General features: G+C 38.3%; 1 protein-coding gene across 6 annotated transcripts in view; it reads left to right on the plus strand.

Annotated features, from left to right (window-relative positions):
- Positions 1-18692, plus strand: part of LOC137628522 (cytosolic carboxypeptidase 1-like) — a 450678-nt gene that overhangs the window by 265968 nt on the left and 166018 nt on the right. For all 6 annotated transcript variants that reach the window (XM_068359676.1, XM_068359683.1, XM_068359708.1 and 3 more), the window contains 2 exons: positions 16114-16257; positions 16873-17088. In XM_068359676.1, the coding sequence (XP_068215777.1) occupies positions 16114-16257; positions 16873-17088 (360 nt within the window). The remainder of the gene's footprint in view (positions 1-16113; positions 16258-16872; positions 17089-18692) is intronic.

Genomic DNA, 18692 nt, shown 5'->3' on the forward strand with positions numbered 1-18692 from the left:
TTTGGATGATTGATCTTTTGTATCATCATTCATTCATGATTTTCAAATTGCTGTTATTTATATCAGATAATGATAATCATTTATATATTTCCATTTATTCCATATAGGACTAAAAACTTTCTGTAGTAACAATGAAAAGGAGAGATGCCATTTTTTCTTTGGATTGGTTGTATGGTTAACCCCCTCTGAACAGAACTAAAGTGTGATTCTTACTATCTTTAGGTATTGGAGGAATGCTGGAGAGTACTAATCTTCGATGTGAGCCTGTGTTAGCCATAGAATCAAGTAATTGCTTTGCTTTCACTAAGAATGCAAAATTTAAAAGCTTGTCATGAATTTTCTAAGAATTCTTTAAAGAAAAATGTAGGAAAAACTTACATTGCCTTTCTAGACAATGTAATTAGGTTTTCTTTAAGGGGATTGGTTTTGTGGTTATGTTATTATTTAGTTTTACCATAATAATGAGAAAACTGCCGGCATTTATATATCACGCATGTACAGTACTTGGCATTTTTATAATATACTGTACTTTGATATTTTATAATGATAAAAACAATGTTTTAAATAATAACACAACAGCTATAGTGTAATGTTTATTAAAGCTACAAAATATATTTATACACTTTTGATAGGATGCAAATTAGCCAACAGTATAATTGCAAGTTTTAAAAAATGCTGGTGACAAGGTGTGCTCTTATTGTAATCCTTTTGTAAAATTGTGATATATATTTTTTTCTCTATGCGTTGGTCATTGCATATGAAATATTTTTTATTTATTTTGCTATTAATAGATACAAATTGAAATCATTATTTTAATTTATATTGAATGCTACCATGACTGTATTTCAGCACCTTTTCATTTTCTCTCACCTGTAGTTTGAGGCCTGCCTAAACTTAGAAAAAATTTGTAATTTAATTGAAAGTGTGGGAGATTATATTGCTTTTCTATTTCTTCTACTTAAAACTTCAAAAGTTTGATTATTTATGATACAGTATTATTATTGGGCTATGTTGACCACTTTACTAATGACTAGAACTGCTTTGGCTATAACAGTGACCTTTCTTCCAGTCATTTAACTAAGTTCTCTGGTAGCCTATAGTCCCTAATACTACTACAATCATGACCAAAGTACCCTTTTCTTAAGAAATGAAGATGATTACCATGTAGTTTCTCCTCCCTCTTTTTTTATTATTATGTATCACTTGAGAAAGTCCTTGCTTCTTGTTTCTTCATTCTCTGGTAATACGACTAGTTTGAGGAAGCTCATAATAGCTGAAGGGGTTAAAAGGGCTCCTGTAAGATGAAAAAATGAAAAGCTACATGACCATCTGGAATAACAAGTTACTTATTCAAAACAGCAGGGGATCCTTGTATATTAGTCTACTATGTTATATGAAAATATGATAAAAGAAATGATAAAAAAAGAAAAGTGAAAAAATAGTCCTATAGTAACACACTAATATAGAGGTAAACAAACTACAGTAATACCCCACCCTACACTGTTAGTTGGTTCCAAGGGACCCAACATGTGTTGTTTTTTTACATAGGTTGGATTTTCACCCTATAAAGTTATTCAAATATTTTCTATACATGTACAGTATTCAACACAAAAAAGTACCTACAACTTGATATCATTTGATAAAAAACCAGATATCTATATCAATAAGCTTCCATGTGAAGCACAATGATGTACAGTACAGCATTTCATTGTTATTGTATGAAGTAGAAAAAGACCTACAGTCAGGTAAAACGGTATGAATTACATTTTATTTTTGTATTTGATACTGAAGGACGAATGACGTAAAGTCTTAACTGAAGTATGTTGAACAGATGTAAAGAGGAGTATTCCATACATTGTGAAAATTATATTGGAATGAGATTGGTTGAGCATATTGTGAAGGTATTATGAGAGAAGCTGAAGGAATGGCTGAGAAAAACAGTCTGTTTGATGATAGTCAGTCTAGTCATTTACCAGACATCAAAACCAGTAGTCTTTACAAGACTTCTGTATGAAAAACAGAATTTTAATAATAGATTTTATCCCTATACTTACCACATTTTCATATTGCTGTTGTCTCCAGAAGCTTGGGTATGTCAACATTACCCCTTAGAAATTGAAAAATTACCTATTTCCTTCCCTTTCAATGTACTAATGCCTGTAGTAAAGTAATGAGACTAATGACACCTACTGGCAATAACATGCTGCTCATGTCATGTTGTCTTTTTTAGTCATTAAGTCAACTGGGGGAAGGGTGGACATGTGTTCCAGATTGTGTTATGAGAGAATTTCAAATCAGGGATGTGCTGTGTACCATCGGAACCCTTACTGAATGGTGCACTAGAACCACTACCTATGACTTGAGGAGTTAGGCTAGGGTTTAAAAAAGGGCAGGTTAAGGCTGAAATATTACTTTAAATGAAGACTTATTGGCAAGTTTGATTTTCTACCAAAGAAATTAATGACATAAAAACTCTATGATGGCATGAATATTAAAATAGTCTTGTTAGGACTGTATAAGAGTCAAAGGCTGGAGTGCCATTATTGTCAGCATTCCCTACATAATCAATTAGCCTAGTAGTCTTCAGGTTTCCCCTTGAACTTTAAGTAAACTTTCATTCCCGCTTTGAAATATGATCAGTACCTATGAAACGTATACTGTAGTACTTTCATAATGGAACAGTGAGGCCCTGCACTCTTCACAACGAATTTCTTCTCACAAAATTGTCCCCACAAGAGAATGTGGATTATGATTGGCTAAAAACAATTCCTCTACACAATCTACATACAGTAGCAATTCCTAACATATCCTTAAACCATTAAAAACAACTAAAAAACAAAGGAAAACCATGGCAATCTGTAGCACACATCCCCCTTCACAGTCATATTAATGACTGAAGAAGGTAATACGACTTGCACAACATGTTATTAACTTTAGATGCTGTTATTCTCATGGCTTTATTTTGGAAGGAAAAGAAACACAATTGTTTTTTATTTTTAAGGGATAACATCAACATAACTAAGCTTCTGGAGATGAAAGCAATAGGAACATCGGCATAGTTCATAGAAATAACTACCACACGAAGAAAGAGAGAGATTTTATGTTTGTGGATGTTGAGAAGGGATTTAATAGGGTACCAAGAAATTTAATCAAGTGGGCATTATGGAGAGACAGATCACCAGACAGACTCATTACTAAAGGTTCTTTGCAGTATCTCCTCATCCTTAGCTACACCCATCTTTCAGTTTTTTATTTACCTCTATTACCATATCCTCTCATACATCTTGCTTTCCAATCTCTTTTAGTTTTACCTTCATGGCACGCCTATGCCACAGTCGTACTTGGGCACTGAATGGCCCTCTTGGTCTCAGCCCTAGGCTGTATGGCTCAAAGTCCAGTCATCCATCTGTGCTATATTTAGTGCTTTATGTTCTCCTTCAGGTAGAACTTAGTGGCTCTTAGTTTTTGAGTCCCAGCTTCATTCTGGGTTCCCACTGTTTTTTAATATGGAATACTTCAATCTGTTTTTTACATCCCATATTTGGTTAATTCAAGTGTGCGTTGTATTAGGGATGCTACTCCACTTCTTATCTCAGGAACATCTTTAACAAATACTTCAATGTATTATCCTGGAAGTAAGGCTCTTTCTTTTGTACCTCTTATCTTAACATTTGCATTTTGTTTCTCATCTCATTATTTCATCTGTACAAGAACAATATGACCATCTTAACAAGAACAATATGACCATCTTAACTTGCACCCCAGGGAATCGTGATAATAATCTTGGTAAACTCTCTATTGGTTGACCTTTGTTACCTTAGTGAGAGGTTTCAGTAAAGCAATAGATTTTATTGGCAATTTTTTTTAAAATTACATTTTGATAAGTATGAATATTACTTATCATATGCATGGGCAGGATACTGAAATAGATATTTATACCACACCAGCATTTTTTGCCTTGAGATAAAGAACCTTATTTTATATTGAGATTGGTACATAGTTTATTATGTTGATTCTCTTGGCCATGACATTGCTATAAGAAGAAAATTGTAGTGCACTTCTTGTATAAGGGAGAAGGAATTTTTAAAACTAAGTAAAAGATTTTGATTTTCATTTAAAACTGTCAAGCAGCAGATAGTTACTTGAGACTTTTCATGATTTAATTTGATTAAGATATGTTTAAGATTGTCATACTTTCAAAGAAAAAAAATATAATCTTTTAGTAACATTACCACAATAATCACCCCCTTTGAAAATGAAACATAATTTTTTATCTAACCTATATTTTTGTAAATTTTAAACACATTTTGATACAGAACCCTAATGGGTCTGTAATTTTAAACAAATTACCTAAAGTACCTAAATATGAAATAAACTTTTCATAGATATTGGATTATTTTTTAAGTTTACTTTCTTCTTAAAATAGGAAATTTTGTACATTATTTTAAAATTAAATGACTCATTTTTATGGTAGTTATAATCCAGGTTCTGCTATAATAATAAATGTACAGAGATAAATCTGTATTACACTTATTATAGATGTTAAATCTCCTATCAAAAATTTCTATATTTATCATACTGTACACGTATATAGCTCTTGTGCTGGAATAGGAGACCCATCTTCCACCTTTTTTAAGTTTATTCCTTTTACTTTGGCCTTTTTGAGGCTTAAATTTTTAAACATAGTATTATTACTTGTAAAGTGTATGGTTTGTTCCAGTTGCCCCTCATTTTTGTATTGAATTTTTTTTTTTACATTTGTACAATTTTCGTAAAATTGAAAAGAAATTGGCGAGAATTCACCCAAAATCAGTGCCAGCCTCCAGTAAATGCCATGTAAATGGTGGCTTTTTGTGATAATAGAATATCCCTGAATGTACAGTATATTAAAAGTTAATACAGTACAGCATTCTATGTCAAATGCAAGTACAGTACTGTATACCAACAAATTCCTAAAATCCTAGGTTCTAAAGTTTTGCTTGATTTCTGATTTTGCTGGACCATAAGAGAGCACATTTTTTAGCAATACAGCAATACACCAATGACACTGAAAAAAAACCTGGTTTATTTTAATATAGTATAAAGCTGTAATATTTTTCGGATATCATAATAATGTTATCTTTTGATTTTGGTTAACACAGAAGATAGAAGATAAGGTTTCGGGAAAAATACAGTGTATAGTACAGTACAGTAATTAACAAATTTGTTGAGATATATCATTAAATTTCTTAAATGTTGAGTTGTTGGGCATCTGTAGGAAATCTATAATTCTCTCTAGTTACTAGGTTATAGATTGGCAACTCACAACTCCCAGCATATTTTAGTTTTCATTATTATGTAATGTAAATTAAAAGTAATTAGAGTTCATATGAATAGGTTGTAAAAAAATTAATGGAAGACTATTTATTATGAGGTTATGATTTGTTTCCTATGCATATGAAAACCTTTTCTCCTTTGAAATAGGGAATATGCCTTCAGCATGCTGAAATGGTTTTTAAATCATTAACAATTATGTTGGTAGTGATAGGTGTCACAAGGGGAAGCCCCACCCATTCGTGTATCACAGAATAGCCACTTTTATCTTTGTCCATAATGTTACGAAACATTTCTCTGGGTGTGCTTGAGGTAGATTTTCAGCGTACTTGTACTAGCTTCCTTTAAAGCCAGTACTGGCTGAGGCCCAACAGTTTCTCCATCACTATGATTAGCTGTTAGGGGGTTTTGGAGTTATTTTCCTAGTTCCTGTGTAGGACAAAGGATGGCATGTCCAGGGAAGAAAAGCCCTTCCCAGATTGCTTCTAGTGGACTTCCTCTCACCAATGAGTGAATGTCCCTAATTTAAAGGATGAAAGGTTTGTATATGTGTAGGAACAAATATTACTGTACTGTGTGTAGTACAGTACTTTATTTTTATGGCTTTTATAGAAATGGCTTTGTTTTTTATGTGGTCTTAGTACTGTATCATTCGGTATTTTTATTTCTTATGATTTAGAGTACTACTTTACTTTCTTTTACTTTGTACCATTGGCCAGTTCTGTAACAGTTAAGCTTGACTCATTGGGTGGATAAATCTCCTTTTAAAAATAAAAACATCATTTTTAAATATTTAACTTAGCCGGTGAATATATAATAGCTGCAACTCTGCGGCTCGACAGAAAACACACTAAAAAAACTCGCGAGCGATCGCTATGAAGGTTGCGGGTGTGCCCACCAGCGCCAACTGTCGGCCAGATACCACTCTTGTATGTAAACAAAACCTTCAATTCTTCTCTGTCGACGTTGACGACGACGTATTCATACTCGCTGTAGAACCTGGAGTTTTCTCATCTTATTTGGTGAAGTACTTTATTTTGGTTTGAGCTTTCGCAGTGCAGGTGTTTTTTCCTCAACATAAACTCTTGAACTCTTTATTGAATCGGATTATTTGTTGATGACTTGGATTGTTTTTGGAATTTTCTTTGACTAATTCAAAATGGCTGACCCTTCTCAAGTACCTAGATTTCAAAAGTGTAATGCTAGGGACTGTAGTAGGCGTCTTCCAAAGGCTTCTCTCGACCCACATACTGTTTGTTCCAATTGTCGGGGTAAAACCTGTCAATTGGGAGATCGGTGTGAGGAATGCGTGGGCCTTTCGGAATTCGATTGGCTCGAGTACGATAAATATGCACATAGACTAGAGAGAGATAGGGTAAGGAGAAGTTCATCTAGGTCCGTAGATTTTTCCTCTCCACATGCCCCTGAACCTAATCCTTCCCCTGTAGTGGTTGTTCCTAACCCCCCTTCTAGCACTCAGGAACCGTCTATGCAAGACATGTTACGTGCTATTCATGCCTTGAGGGAGAGAGTTGAAGCGTTAGCAAGTGACCGTAATCAACTCATGGCTGACGTGAAGGAACTTAAGTGCCATAGTGCCACGGCGGAAAGTGGGAAAGTGATTAGTGCGCAAAGTGTTGTGAACAGTGTTGCGACCGAGGGTTCGTCTGTTCGTGCCTGTCGTTCACCTAGTCCGGGACCTCTTGCAAGCTCCCAAGCCCAGGGGAGAAGTAATGTCGTACGACTTATGGGTTCGAGAGGCCTTGATCAGCGAACAGACGTTCCCTCTATGGTATCAGGCGTATCTCACCAAGATCGCCCCTACCATAAGACGAGAGAGCCCATTTTTACCTCGACTTCCGAAGGGTTTTCACGCAAGAAACCTTGGAGCAAGGTTTCTAGGCCTCTTAAACGGAAGTCGGTCCCTTCAGGACAGGTCCAACGTCCTGGATGTAGTCATTGGGACAGTTCGGACCCGTTGCAGTCATCGGATGACTGCTCGCCGCCTAAGCAAGGCAAAGTTGTGCCGTCTCAGACGCTAACCCCGCCTGTTACCGCACCCATTCTCGTGGACCCTAAATGGGTTATACTGCAGGACTTGCAGTCTAAGCTTGCGTCCCTTATGGAAGACTACTATGCCGATAAGGTTTCCGTTGAGCCTAGCCGTTTATCTCATCGAGATTCTGGCCTTCAGCCACCCAAGCGTTCTGTTGTGCGTCCTGTTGACGTTGGTGTAGCCATCTCACGTCAAGCGGTTGGGGTAGTACCACACTCGATGCGGTCTCGTGTGGATTTTCAGCCGCATGTGGACGTTAGGCAACTCGCTGATGCGCCTGGTGACGTTCAGGACGTTCGCCAACCATCGGAGTTGACTTGTTTTGACGCTGTGCGTCAACTTCCGCAACCTAGAGTTGTTTTGACTGCGCAACCCAGACGGTCTAAGCAGTCTCGGGTGGACGCTGTGCGTCCTCACGCACCTATTGTTGTTAACAGTTCTCAGACTGTCAAGCAGTCTCAGGACGCTGCGTCCTGGTCCGCCTCTTATGCACCAGTGCGGGTGGACGCTGCGTGTCAAGCATTACCAACCCCTTTGCTTGTTTCTCATCAGTTGTCAGATGAGGAACTTTCGGATGAGGACGTTGCTGACCCTCAGCCTGAGGATCATCCTTCAGATATTGATGAACCTAGAGCAGTTCCGCCATCTATGGACTTTAAAAAAGTCATGCTCATTTTTAAAGAGTTGTTTCCTGAACACTTTGTCTCTGTGGCTCCTCGTTCGCCGCCGTCTGAGTTTGTTTTAGGCGTACCTGCTGACATGCCAGCCTTTACTAAACTCGTTCTCTCTCGCTCGTCCAAGAGAGCTTTACGGCTGTTAGGCTATTGGTTGGAAACCAAGAGGAGTTTAGGGAAGACGGCCTTTGCCTTCCCCCCATCTAAACTCTCGTCTAGATCGAGCGTCTGGTATGCCACGGGAGAAGTTCTCGGCTTGGGAGTCCCTGCCTCTGCCCAGGGCGACTTCTCAAGCCTTGTAGACTCTCCCCGCCGCCTAGCCATGAGACGCTCGAAGATTAGTTGGTCATCCTCAGACCTTGACCATCTACTTAAAGGAATTTTTAGAGCGTTTGAAGTTTTCAACTTCCTTGACTGGTGTTTGGGAGCCTTGAGTAGGAAAATCTCATCGGCCGATAGAGATGTCTCCTTACTCATTATGTCCTGCATGGATAAAGCCATCCGCGATGGATCCAATGAGCTCTCCTCCTCGTTTACTTCAGGAGTCCTAAAGAAGCGAGAGTCTCTGTGCTCTTTTCTGTCAGCAGGAGTGATGCCCTGTCAACGATCTGAGCTACTCTTTGCCCCTTTATCAAAGTTTTTGTTTCCTGAACTTTTGGTTAAGGACATAGCGTTGTCTCTAGTGCAGAAGGACACCCATGACTTGGTTGCGTCCTCTGCTCGCAAAGGGACCCCTTCAACTGCCTTTTCTGCTAGACCTAGGATAGACACTCCAGCGTCCAGGTTTATTCCGCCCTTTCGTGGCAGAGCCCCCAGCAGGGGAAGTACTCGTGCCGAAGGAAAGAGAGGAAAGAGGAAAGGAGCCAAGTCCTCGCGTGGCAGAGTCTGACTGCCCGCAGCTTCAGACAGCAGTAGGTGCCAGACTCAAGAACTTCTGGCGAGCCTGGGAGAAGAGAGGCGCAGATCAACAGTCTGTGAGGTTGCTCAGAGAGGGGTACAAAATTCCATTTGTACACAAACCTCCTCTAGCGACTTCCCCCATCGATCTCTCTCCCAAGTACCGAGAGGAAGCAAAGAGACAAGCCCTGAAACTAGAAGTGTCTCTTTTACTAGAGAAGGGAGCGGTGGTCAAAGTCTCGGACCTTCAATCACCGGGGTTTTACAACCGTCTCTTCCTAGTACCGAAGAAGACAGGAGGTTGGAGACCGGTGCTAGACGTCAGTGCTCTGAACGTCTTTGTCACAAAGACAAAGTTCACCATGGAGACCACGAAGTCAGTCTTAGCAGCGGTCAGAAAGGGAGACTGGATGGTCTCTCTCGACCTAAGAGACGCATACTTCCACATCCCCATTCACTCAGATTCCCAACCTTTTCTGAGATTTGTGTTCGACAGTGTGGTGTACCAGTTTCGGGCCCTGTGCTTTGGCCTAAGTCCTGCTCCTCTCGTGTTTACGAGGCTTATGAGGAATGTGGCAAAATTCCTCCATTTATCGGGTATCCGAGCCTCCCTTTACTTGGACGACTGGCTTCTCAGAGCCTCGTCCAGTCATCGCTGTCTGAAGGATCTCAATTGGACATTGGATCTGACCAAGGAATTGGGACTTTTGGTCAACATGGAAAAGTCACAGCTGATCCCATCCCAAACTATACTGTATTTAGGGATGGAGATTCGCAGTCCAGTTTTTCGGGCTTTTCCGTCTGCCCCCAGAATAGATCAAGCCCTGCTCGTAATCCAAAGGATGTTGAAGAGAGAACATTGCTCAGTCAGGAATTGGATGAGTCTAGTAGGAACTCTATCATCCCTGGAGCAGTTTGTCTCGCTAGGAAGGCTACACCTCCGACCTCTACAATTCCATCTAGCTTTTCACTGGAAAAAGGACAAGACGCTAGAGGCGGTCTCGATCCCGATTTCCGAAACAGTAAAGACTTGCCTGAATTGGTGGAAAGACAATATCAGTCTACGAGAGGGACTTCCTCTAGCAGTTCAGAAACCAAACCACGTTCTATTCTCAGACGCATCGGATTTGGGTTGGGGTGCGACACTGGATGGTCGGGAATGCTCAGGTCTGTGGACCTCAAGTCAGAGGAGCATGCATATCAATGGCAAGGAGCTTTTGGCAGTACACCTAGCCTTGATGAGCTTCGAGAGTCTCCTTCGAGACAAAGTGGTGGAGATCAACTCGGACAACACCACAGCCTTGGCATACATTTCCAAGCAAGGAGGCACCCACTCCCTGACACTGTACGAGATCGCAAGGGACCTGCTCATTTGGTCAAGAGATCGAGGCATCTCCCTGGTAACGAGGTTTATCCAGGGCGACTTGAACGTTTTAGCAGATTGCCTCAGTCGGAGGGGTCAGGTAATTCCCACAGAATGGACCCTCCACAAGGACGTGTGCAAGAGGCTTTGGGCGACTTGGGGTCAACCCACCATAGACCTCTTTGCAACCTCGATGACCAAGAGGCTTCCAATCTATTGCTCTCCAGTCCCAGACCCAGCAGCAATACATATAGACGCCTTTCTCCTAGATTGGTCTCACCTAGACCTTTACGCATTCCCACCATTCAAGATTGTCAACAAGGTACTGCAGAAATTCGCCTCTCACGAAGGAACAAGGTTGACGTTAGTTGCTCCCCTCTGGCCCGCGAGAGAATGGTTCACCGAGGTACTTCGATGGCTGGTAGACTTTCCAAGAAGTCTTCCTCTAAGAGTAGACCTATTACGTCAGCCCCACGTAAAGAAGGTACACCAAAGCCTCCACGCTCTTCGTCTGACTGCCTTCAGACTATCGAAAGACTCTCTAGAGCTAGAGGCTTTTCGAAGGAGGCAGCCAGTGCGATTGCAAGAGCGAGGAGAGCTTCTACCATTAGAGTTTACCAATCGAAGTGGGAAATCTTCCGAGACTGGTGCAAGTCAGTATCTGTATCCTCGTCCAGTACCTCTGTAGCCCAAATCGCTGATTTTCTCTTATACCTGAGAAGAGTTCGCTCCCTTTCAGCTCCCACGATCAAGGGCTACAGGAGCATGTTGGCTTCGGTCTTCCGGCATAGAGGCTTAGATCTTTCCAACAATAAAGATCTACAAGATCTCCTTAAGTCTTTTGAGACCTCTAAGGAACGTCGTTTGGCTACGCCTGGATGGAACTTAGACGTGGTCCTAGGATTCTTCATGTCAGACAGGTTTGAGCCTTTACATTCAGCCTCCCTGAAGGATCTCACTCTTAAGACTCTTTTCCTGGTGTGCTTGGCCTCGGCTAAAAGAGTCAGTGAGCTTCATGCCTTCAGCAAGAACATCGGTTTTTCGACAGAAAAAGCCACTTGTTCTCTTCAACTTGGTTTCCTGGCCAAGAATGAACTGCCTTCTCGTCCTTGGCCTAAATCTTTTGATATTCCTAGCTTATCAGAGATCGTAGGCAACGAACTAGAGAGAGTATTATGCCCCGTTAGAGCTCTTAAGTTCTATTTAGCTCGTACTAAGCCTTTACGAGGTAAATCTGAAGCGTTATGGTGTTCGGTTAAGAAACCATCCTTACCTATGTCAAAGAATGCTTTGTCATATTTTATCAGATTTTTAATACTAGAAGCTCATTCCCACTTGAGTGAGGAAGACCGATCTTTGCTTAAGGTTAAGACGCACGAGATTAGAGCTATAGCAACTTCCGTGGCCTTCAAGTAAAATAGATCTCTGCAAAGTATCATGGACGCGACCTTTTGGAGAAGCAAGTCAGTGTTCGCGTCATTTTACTTGAAAGATGTCCAGACTCTTTACGAGGACTGCTACACACTGGGTCCATTCGTAGCAGCGAGTGCAGTAGTGGGTGAGGGTTCAACCACTACACTTCCCTAATTCCATATCCTTTTAATCTGTCTCTTGAAATGTTTTTAATATTGTTTTTATGGGTTGTTCGGAAGGCTAAGAAGCCTTTCGCATCCTGGTTGATTTGGCGGGTGGTCAAAGTCATTTCTTGAGAGCGCCCAGATTAGGGGTTTGATGAGGTCCTGTTGTATGGGTTGCAGCCCTTGATACTTCAGCTCCTGGGAGTCTGTCAAGCATCCTAAGAGGATCGCTGGGCTCCGTGAGGAAGACAGACTTACAAGGCAGAGTAATCGTCTAAGTCAACTTCCTTACCAGGTACCTATATATTTTGGTTTTGTTATATTGATAACTGTCAAAATGAAAAAACTCTTAGCTTATACGCTGTAAACATAATTAACTCTGGTCTCTACCCACCTCCTTGGGTGTGAATCAGCTATTATATATTCACCGGCTAAGTTAAATATTTAAAAATGATATTTTAATTATAAAATAAATTTTTGAATATACTTACCCGGTGAATATATAAATTAAATGACCCTCCCTTCCTCCCCAATAGAGACGCAGCGGGACGAGAAGAATTGAAGGTTTTGTTTACATACAAGAGTGGTATCTGGCCGACAGTTGGCGCTGGTGGGCACACCCGCAACCTTCATAGCGATCGCTCGCGAGTTTTTTGAGTGTGTTTTCTGTCGAGCCGCAGAGTTGCAGCTATTATATATTCACCGGGTAAGTATATTCAAAAATTTATTTTATAATTAAAATATCATATTGTATCAGTCAACAGTATTTGGTTTTAAAGAACTAATACTGATGCATATGTTTGCATATTCATGCATGTGTCAAACAAAAATTTATATAGCAAATTTTTTATAGGTTTTATGTTTCTCTTTCTTTATTAAAATTTTAACAATGTACAATACACATCTTATAATATACATACATACATATACCAAGGCACTTCCCCCAATTTTGGGGGGTAGCCGACATCAAACAATGAAACAAAAAAGGGGACCTCTCCTCTCTACGTTCCTCCCAGCCTGACAAGGGACTCAACTGAGTTCGGCTGGTACTGCTAGGGTGCCACAGCCCACCCTCCCCCGTTATTCACCACTGATGAAGCTTTATAACACTGAATCCCCTACTGCTGCTACCTCCGCGGTCATCTAAGGCACCGGAGGAAGCAGCAAGGCCTACCGGAACTGCGTCACAATCACTCTCCATTCATTCCTATTTCTAGCACACTCTCTTGCCTCTCTCACATCTATCCTCCTATCACCCAGAGCTTTCTTCACTCCATCCATCCACCCAAACCTTGGCCTTCCTCTTGTACTTCTCCCATCAACTCTTGCATTCATCACCTTCTTTAGCAGACATCCATTTTCCATTCTCTTAACGTGGCCAAACCACCTCAACACATTCATATCCACTGTAGCTGCTAACTCATTTCTTACACCCGTTCTCACCCTCACCACTTCGTCCCTAACCCTGTCTACTCGAGATACACCAGCCATACTCCTTAGACACTTCATCTCAAACATTCAATTTCTGTCTCTCCGTCACTTTCATTCCCCACAACTCCGATCCATACATCACAGTTGCTACGATCACTTTCTCATATAGAACTCTCTTTACATTCATGCCCAACCCTCTATTCTTTACCACTCCCTTCACTGCCCCCAACACTTTGCACCTTTCATTCACTCCGTGACGTACATCTGCTTCCACTCCACCATTTGCTGCAACAACAAACCCCAAGTACTTAAACTGATTCACCTCCTCAAGTAACTCTCCATTTAACATGAACATGACATTCAACCTTACACCACCTTCCCTTTTCGTACATCTCATAACCTTACTCTTACTCGCATTAACTCTCAACTTCCTTCTCTCATACACCCTTCCAAATTCTGTCACTAATCGGCCAACCTTCTCTTCCGTGTCTGCAACCAGACAGTATCATCTGCAAACAACAACTGATTTACCTCCCATTCATGGTCATTCTCATCTACCAATTTCAATCCTCGTCCAAGTACTCGAGCATTCCCCTCTCTCACCACTCCATCAACATACAAGTTAAAAAACCATGGCAACATCACACATCCCTGTCTGAGCCCCACTCTCACCGGAAACCAATTGCTCACTTAATTTCCTATCCTAACACTTATAATATACTTGAGGGAAAGAAGAGTGATATCCACATAGACAAGATTACCCAGCAAACTCAAATATGCATACTTCATACTGTATATAGTTTTGAGTTCTTATCATGCATCTTTGTGTTGTATTCATTTTTAATTGATGAAATAGACAAATATTGCATATTTTCAACATATATAACAGTACCTATGGGCCTTACTTAAAAAGTTCAATGATTTTATCATATATTAATGTTTTCTTTCTTTTGTAACCTTGGCATTATTTTTTATCTTTATTTTTTGTAACTAGACTCTTTAATCATTGCATCAAGCTAGCTTATAAACTCTGTATGCAAGCCTTATAGGCATATACAACATGTTTAAAATCATTATATATATATATATATATATATATATATATATATATATATATATATATATATATATATATATAGATAGATAGATAGATAGTATATATATACATAAACACACACACACATATATATATATATATATATATATATTTATATATATATATATATATATATATATATATATATATATATATATATATATATATAGATAGATAGATAGATAGATAGATAGATAGATATATAAATAGATAGATAGTATATACATATATATGTGTATATATATATATAATTTTTTTTGTGTGTACAATATTGACATCTTTCCCTTACAGAGAAAATATTCAATCCATTTTATTTACTTAATTTTGTCAGAAATGAAAGAATACTCTGAACCTTTTTGTGTTGATTCATAGCAAAAATAGTTTTGGAATGAACCAATACATACCTCTCAATGTCTTAAATTTGCACAAAACTTTATAAGAATTTAAGGTATTGCAATTAACATCATGCTTAGTAACAATTATTTTTATGTGTGGTCAATGGGTAAGTTTGATTTTTAGGTCCGTTTTCATATATGATAAAGTAAACTTATTGTTTATTAACAAATAAATTGTGCAGAGTAAGACTTGCACAGAATAGGTTAACCCAGATTTTTCCATTTTGTGGTAGTGTTTTTTTATTACAAAATTCTTTAGAAACTTTTTGTCTTAGTACTCATTACCAAGAAAGATTTGTGACTCTTACAATGCTGTACAAATGACATTATGCATGAATCCATCACTTTCATTGTTGACATATGAAATGATGAGTTAAACTCTTTGTGATGCAATACTTAAAGATTTTAAAATGACATTTAATGCAAGGTAAGTACCGGTATATCATGGTAACAGAGTGTTAGTTAGAGCAATCAATCACATAAGTTGTGTGCGTGTGTGTGTAGATGTCTTTATAGAATGACATCTGTTGATCCACAAAAAGAGCAGTTATTGACGTCGATCACTCAAATTTTGCTCTCTAGAAGTGCATTAATATTCAATTTATACAGTTTGTTGTTCATTGATTATCATGTTATGTTCTTACTTACAATTTTATTTCCAGCATACTAGAATATTTTTGCCAATGATTTATTTCAACCAAGTGTCTTCAAATCTTGATTTTATCTAATGGAACTGATACTATATCAGTGGTTTCCAAGACATGTACATGCTTCATATATTAAGAATTTGGACAAAATTGTGATAGTATTATAATGATAATCTGTTTAATTAGATGTTTTATTGATAATGCAAATTAAAGTGTCCCTGAGATAGTCTTCTATAACAAATTCTCTATTTTGTTCTGAATTCACTTTCCAGGGCTAAGGTAAGAAAAGAGATATAAACAACTAAGAAAAATTTAATTTTATAGAACAGTCAAAGTGTCATAATGTTTTCCTTATATACATATACCATGAGATAAAACAAAGCAAAAAGGTAAAGGAAGCAAGTTTCATAAGTTTTCATTGTTGAGGAATCTTAGTTATAGAAGTTTTGTATGTGTGCAGTGTTATCAGTTGGCTGTTGATTCAGGAACCAGAATGCTTCTAGAAATATGTAGAATAATTATGTTTATCAATAAACAAAATCATCTCTAGGTTGTGAAGGCAGAAAATGCCCTCATTACAAAGCCTCATTAGTGTATTAACAAATAAGGTAACATATTGTTGAATATTTTTGTAATTTGTTTTTCATTTCTCATGAAATTACAGAAAGTAATGTTATACGGCTGGTGAGGGAGACTGGTCTCCAGCGAGTTTTGTCAATTTTTGATGGGTGGGAAAAGATTGAACGCCGTCACCAGATCAAGATCCTCAAGAGTCTTCTTGGAACACTTTCTCACATGTGTGATTCTAGTAAGTATTTATTAGATATGATCCTACAGGTCAGAAAAAATAGTAATAATGCTTCTATGAGTAATTCCAAAATTGCAGGTCTATTTAAATTCAATACGTTTTTAATGCATAAGCAAATACAGTACCTGTATGATGATTACATATGATTTGTAACTTTCCTGGGATTTTTTTCTCAATTTCTCCTAGGAAAATTTTAGAAGAGTAAAGTATAAATTGAATTTGTATAAAATTAGGTGCCATTCAATAAAAGCCATTCAAAGGATTCTTTTAAACGAATGATAAAATATCATTCTAATCTTAATCATCATTGTAGTCATCATCATTCATGTATAGTTTTAGATAAGAATTTGGGTCTCTCCATCATTTTTATCATGTACTTTTGTGTTCCTGAACTCCAAATGCTGACAGAAAAGGTTGCCACTTTTGTATGCCTCATAAAACAAAATTTAAAAGCATCAATATCTATACAGTATCTGATAAATACTTTTTCCTGAAATACAGTACAATAGTATTCTCATATGTTAGAAGAGGATAAATAGTTGATCACAGGAATTACCCTATCTGAACAAATGAAAGAGAAGTTGTTTATATCCTTGTATCTAATTTATTCTTCAGAACATGGCCGTAAAGCTGTTATGGCTCTTAATGGAGTAGAGATAACGCAACGCTTCATTCAGTCGTGCCCAGCAGACAAGAAGTTTGATAGTACTCTTGCCAGTGCAACAAATGTATTTTTGAAATGCGTCAGTAAAGGAGAACTGCCTGTATCCTCTACACATGGTGCATTCAGATTTCAGCTGGCAAATAGAGAGGATTCTGATTCTAATGCAGGTTTGCTATGCGTATATTATTCTTCTTGTTATCACATCTTGAGAGTGATGTTACTTATATGTCAGTAGATATTAATTTTGTGATATATTGAGGTTCATGCTCTGTAGATATAGTACAGTACTTACAAATGTATTTGTTAATTTTACATTTCTGTTTATTTAGTTCAGGGGTGAAAATACAGTATGAGTTCAGTGTTAATTTTCACCCATACACCCTGATTTCCCAAAATAATGAAGAGCAACAGACAAACCTATGTACACATACACACATACATGATTTCCACCATGGAGCTCTACCTCCTATGAGGTTGGGGGGGGGGGGCATTCCAAAAGTTTCCTGTAGTTGGTATACCTTTGGTTTTCAGAAAGTACTCTTATTCTTTAGTTGCCACCATCCATGGATATTCAAGGGCTTATACAATATGTTGATGGTTCTGTGTTTTCTTGAGGGTCACTTATCAACATATTGTATCAACATATTGTTGATAAGTGACCCTCAAGAAAACACACAAGCATCAACATATTGTATGTTGATGCATCTGTGTTTTCTTGAGGGTCACTTATCAACATATTGTATCAACATATTGTTGATAAGTGACCCTCAAGAAAACACACAAGCATCAACATATTGTATGTTGATGCTTCTGTGTTTTCTTGAGGGTCACTTATCAAATACTGGTCAGATCCAGCAGTTCTTAACTTTGCAGATTAAATGACCTGTAGAATGACAAGCCTTTTACTTGTCAGTAGTAAATGCATAGCATTGTCATAGTAGTGTTGACACATACACACAATTATGTTCTTATGAAAGTTTAAGAGTTTTGCAAGTTGATTTTCTTAACTGAGTTTTCATACCATTTTACTAGTGGGTTGGCAAGGGCACCAGCCACCCATTGAGATACTATTGCTAGAGATTTATTGGGTCTTTTTCAATATTAATCTTACCCGATGATCATGTAGCTGTCAACTCTGTTGCCCGACAGAAATCTACGGTCGGGATACGCCAGCGATCGCTATACAGGTGGGGGTGTACACAACAGCGCCATCTGTGGTCAGGTACTCTAGTACTTCTTGTCAACACCACCTCAATTTTTCCTCTGTCGTGCCACCGGCTAGACCTACTTGGATACGCTGTTGATTCTGGAGTTATTGTTCACGATTTGGTGATGTATTTGCTCTAGAGTTTAGCCTTCGCTATTCAGGAAGCTTTAACATTAGCTTAGCAAGTTTTTGGAATTAATTTGATTTAATTTTGGTGACGAAGAGAGTATGAACTCTTTCACTTTTAAATGGCCGACCCTTCCCTTAGACGGAAGTGTTGGTGTCGAAGAGAGTATAGACTCTCTTTCTTAATTTTGCTTAACAAAGTTATAGATTTATTTTATATCTCTCCGCCTTTTATAGGTCTCTTCGATTAACTTCCTTTTATTATAAACTTATAAAAATTAATTTTTATGTTTGTTTATATGCGACCTTTCCTAATAGTAGGCGGTCTTTTCTTGGAACCGAAGTTAATTAACATTGAGCCCGTCATATCGTTTTTACCTGTTAAGATTTTATGCTATTTTAATTTTAATGTTTTTGAAAGAATTTCTTTGATAGTCT

This window comes from Palaemon carinicauda, chromosome 2 (genome assembly GCF_036898095.1).
Source record: "Palaemon carinicauda isolate YSFRI2023 chromosome 2, ASM3689809v2, whole genome shotgun sequence".
NCBI classification, from domain to species: domain Eukaryota; kingdom Metazoa; phylum Arthropoda; class Malacostraca; order Decapoda; family Palaemonidae; genus Palaemon; species Palaemon carinicauda.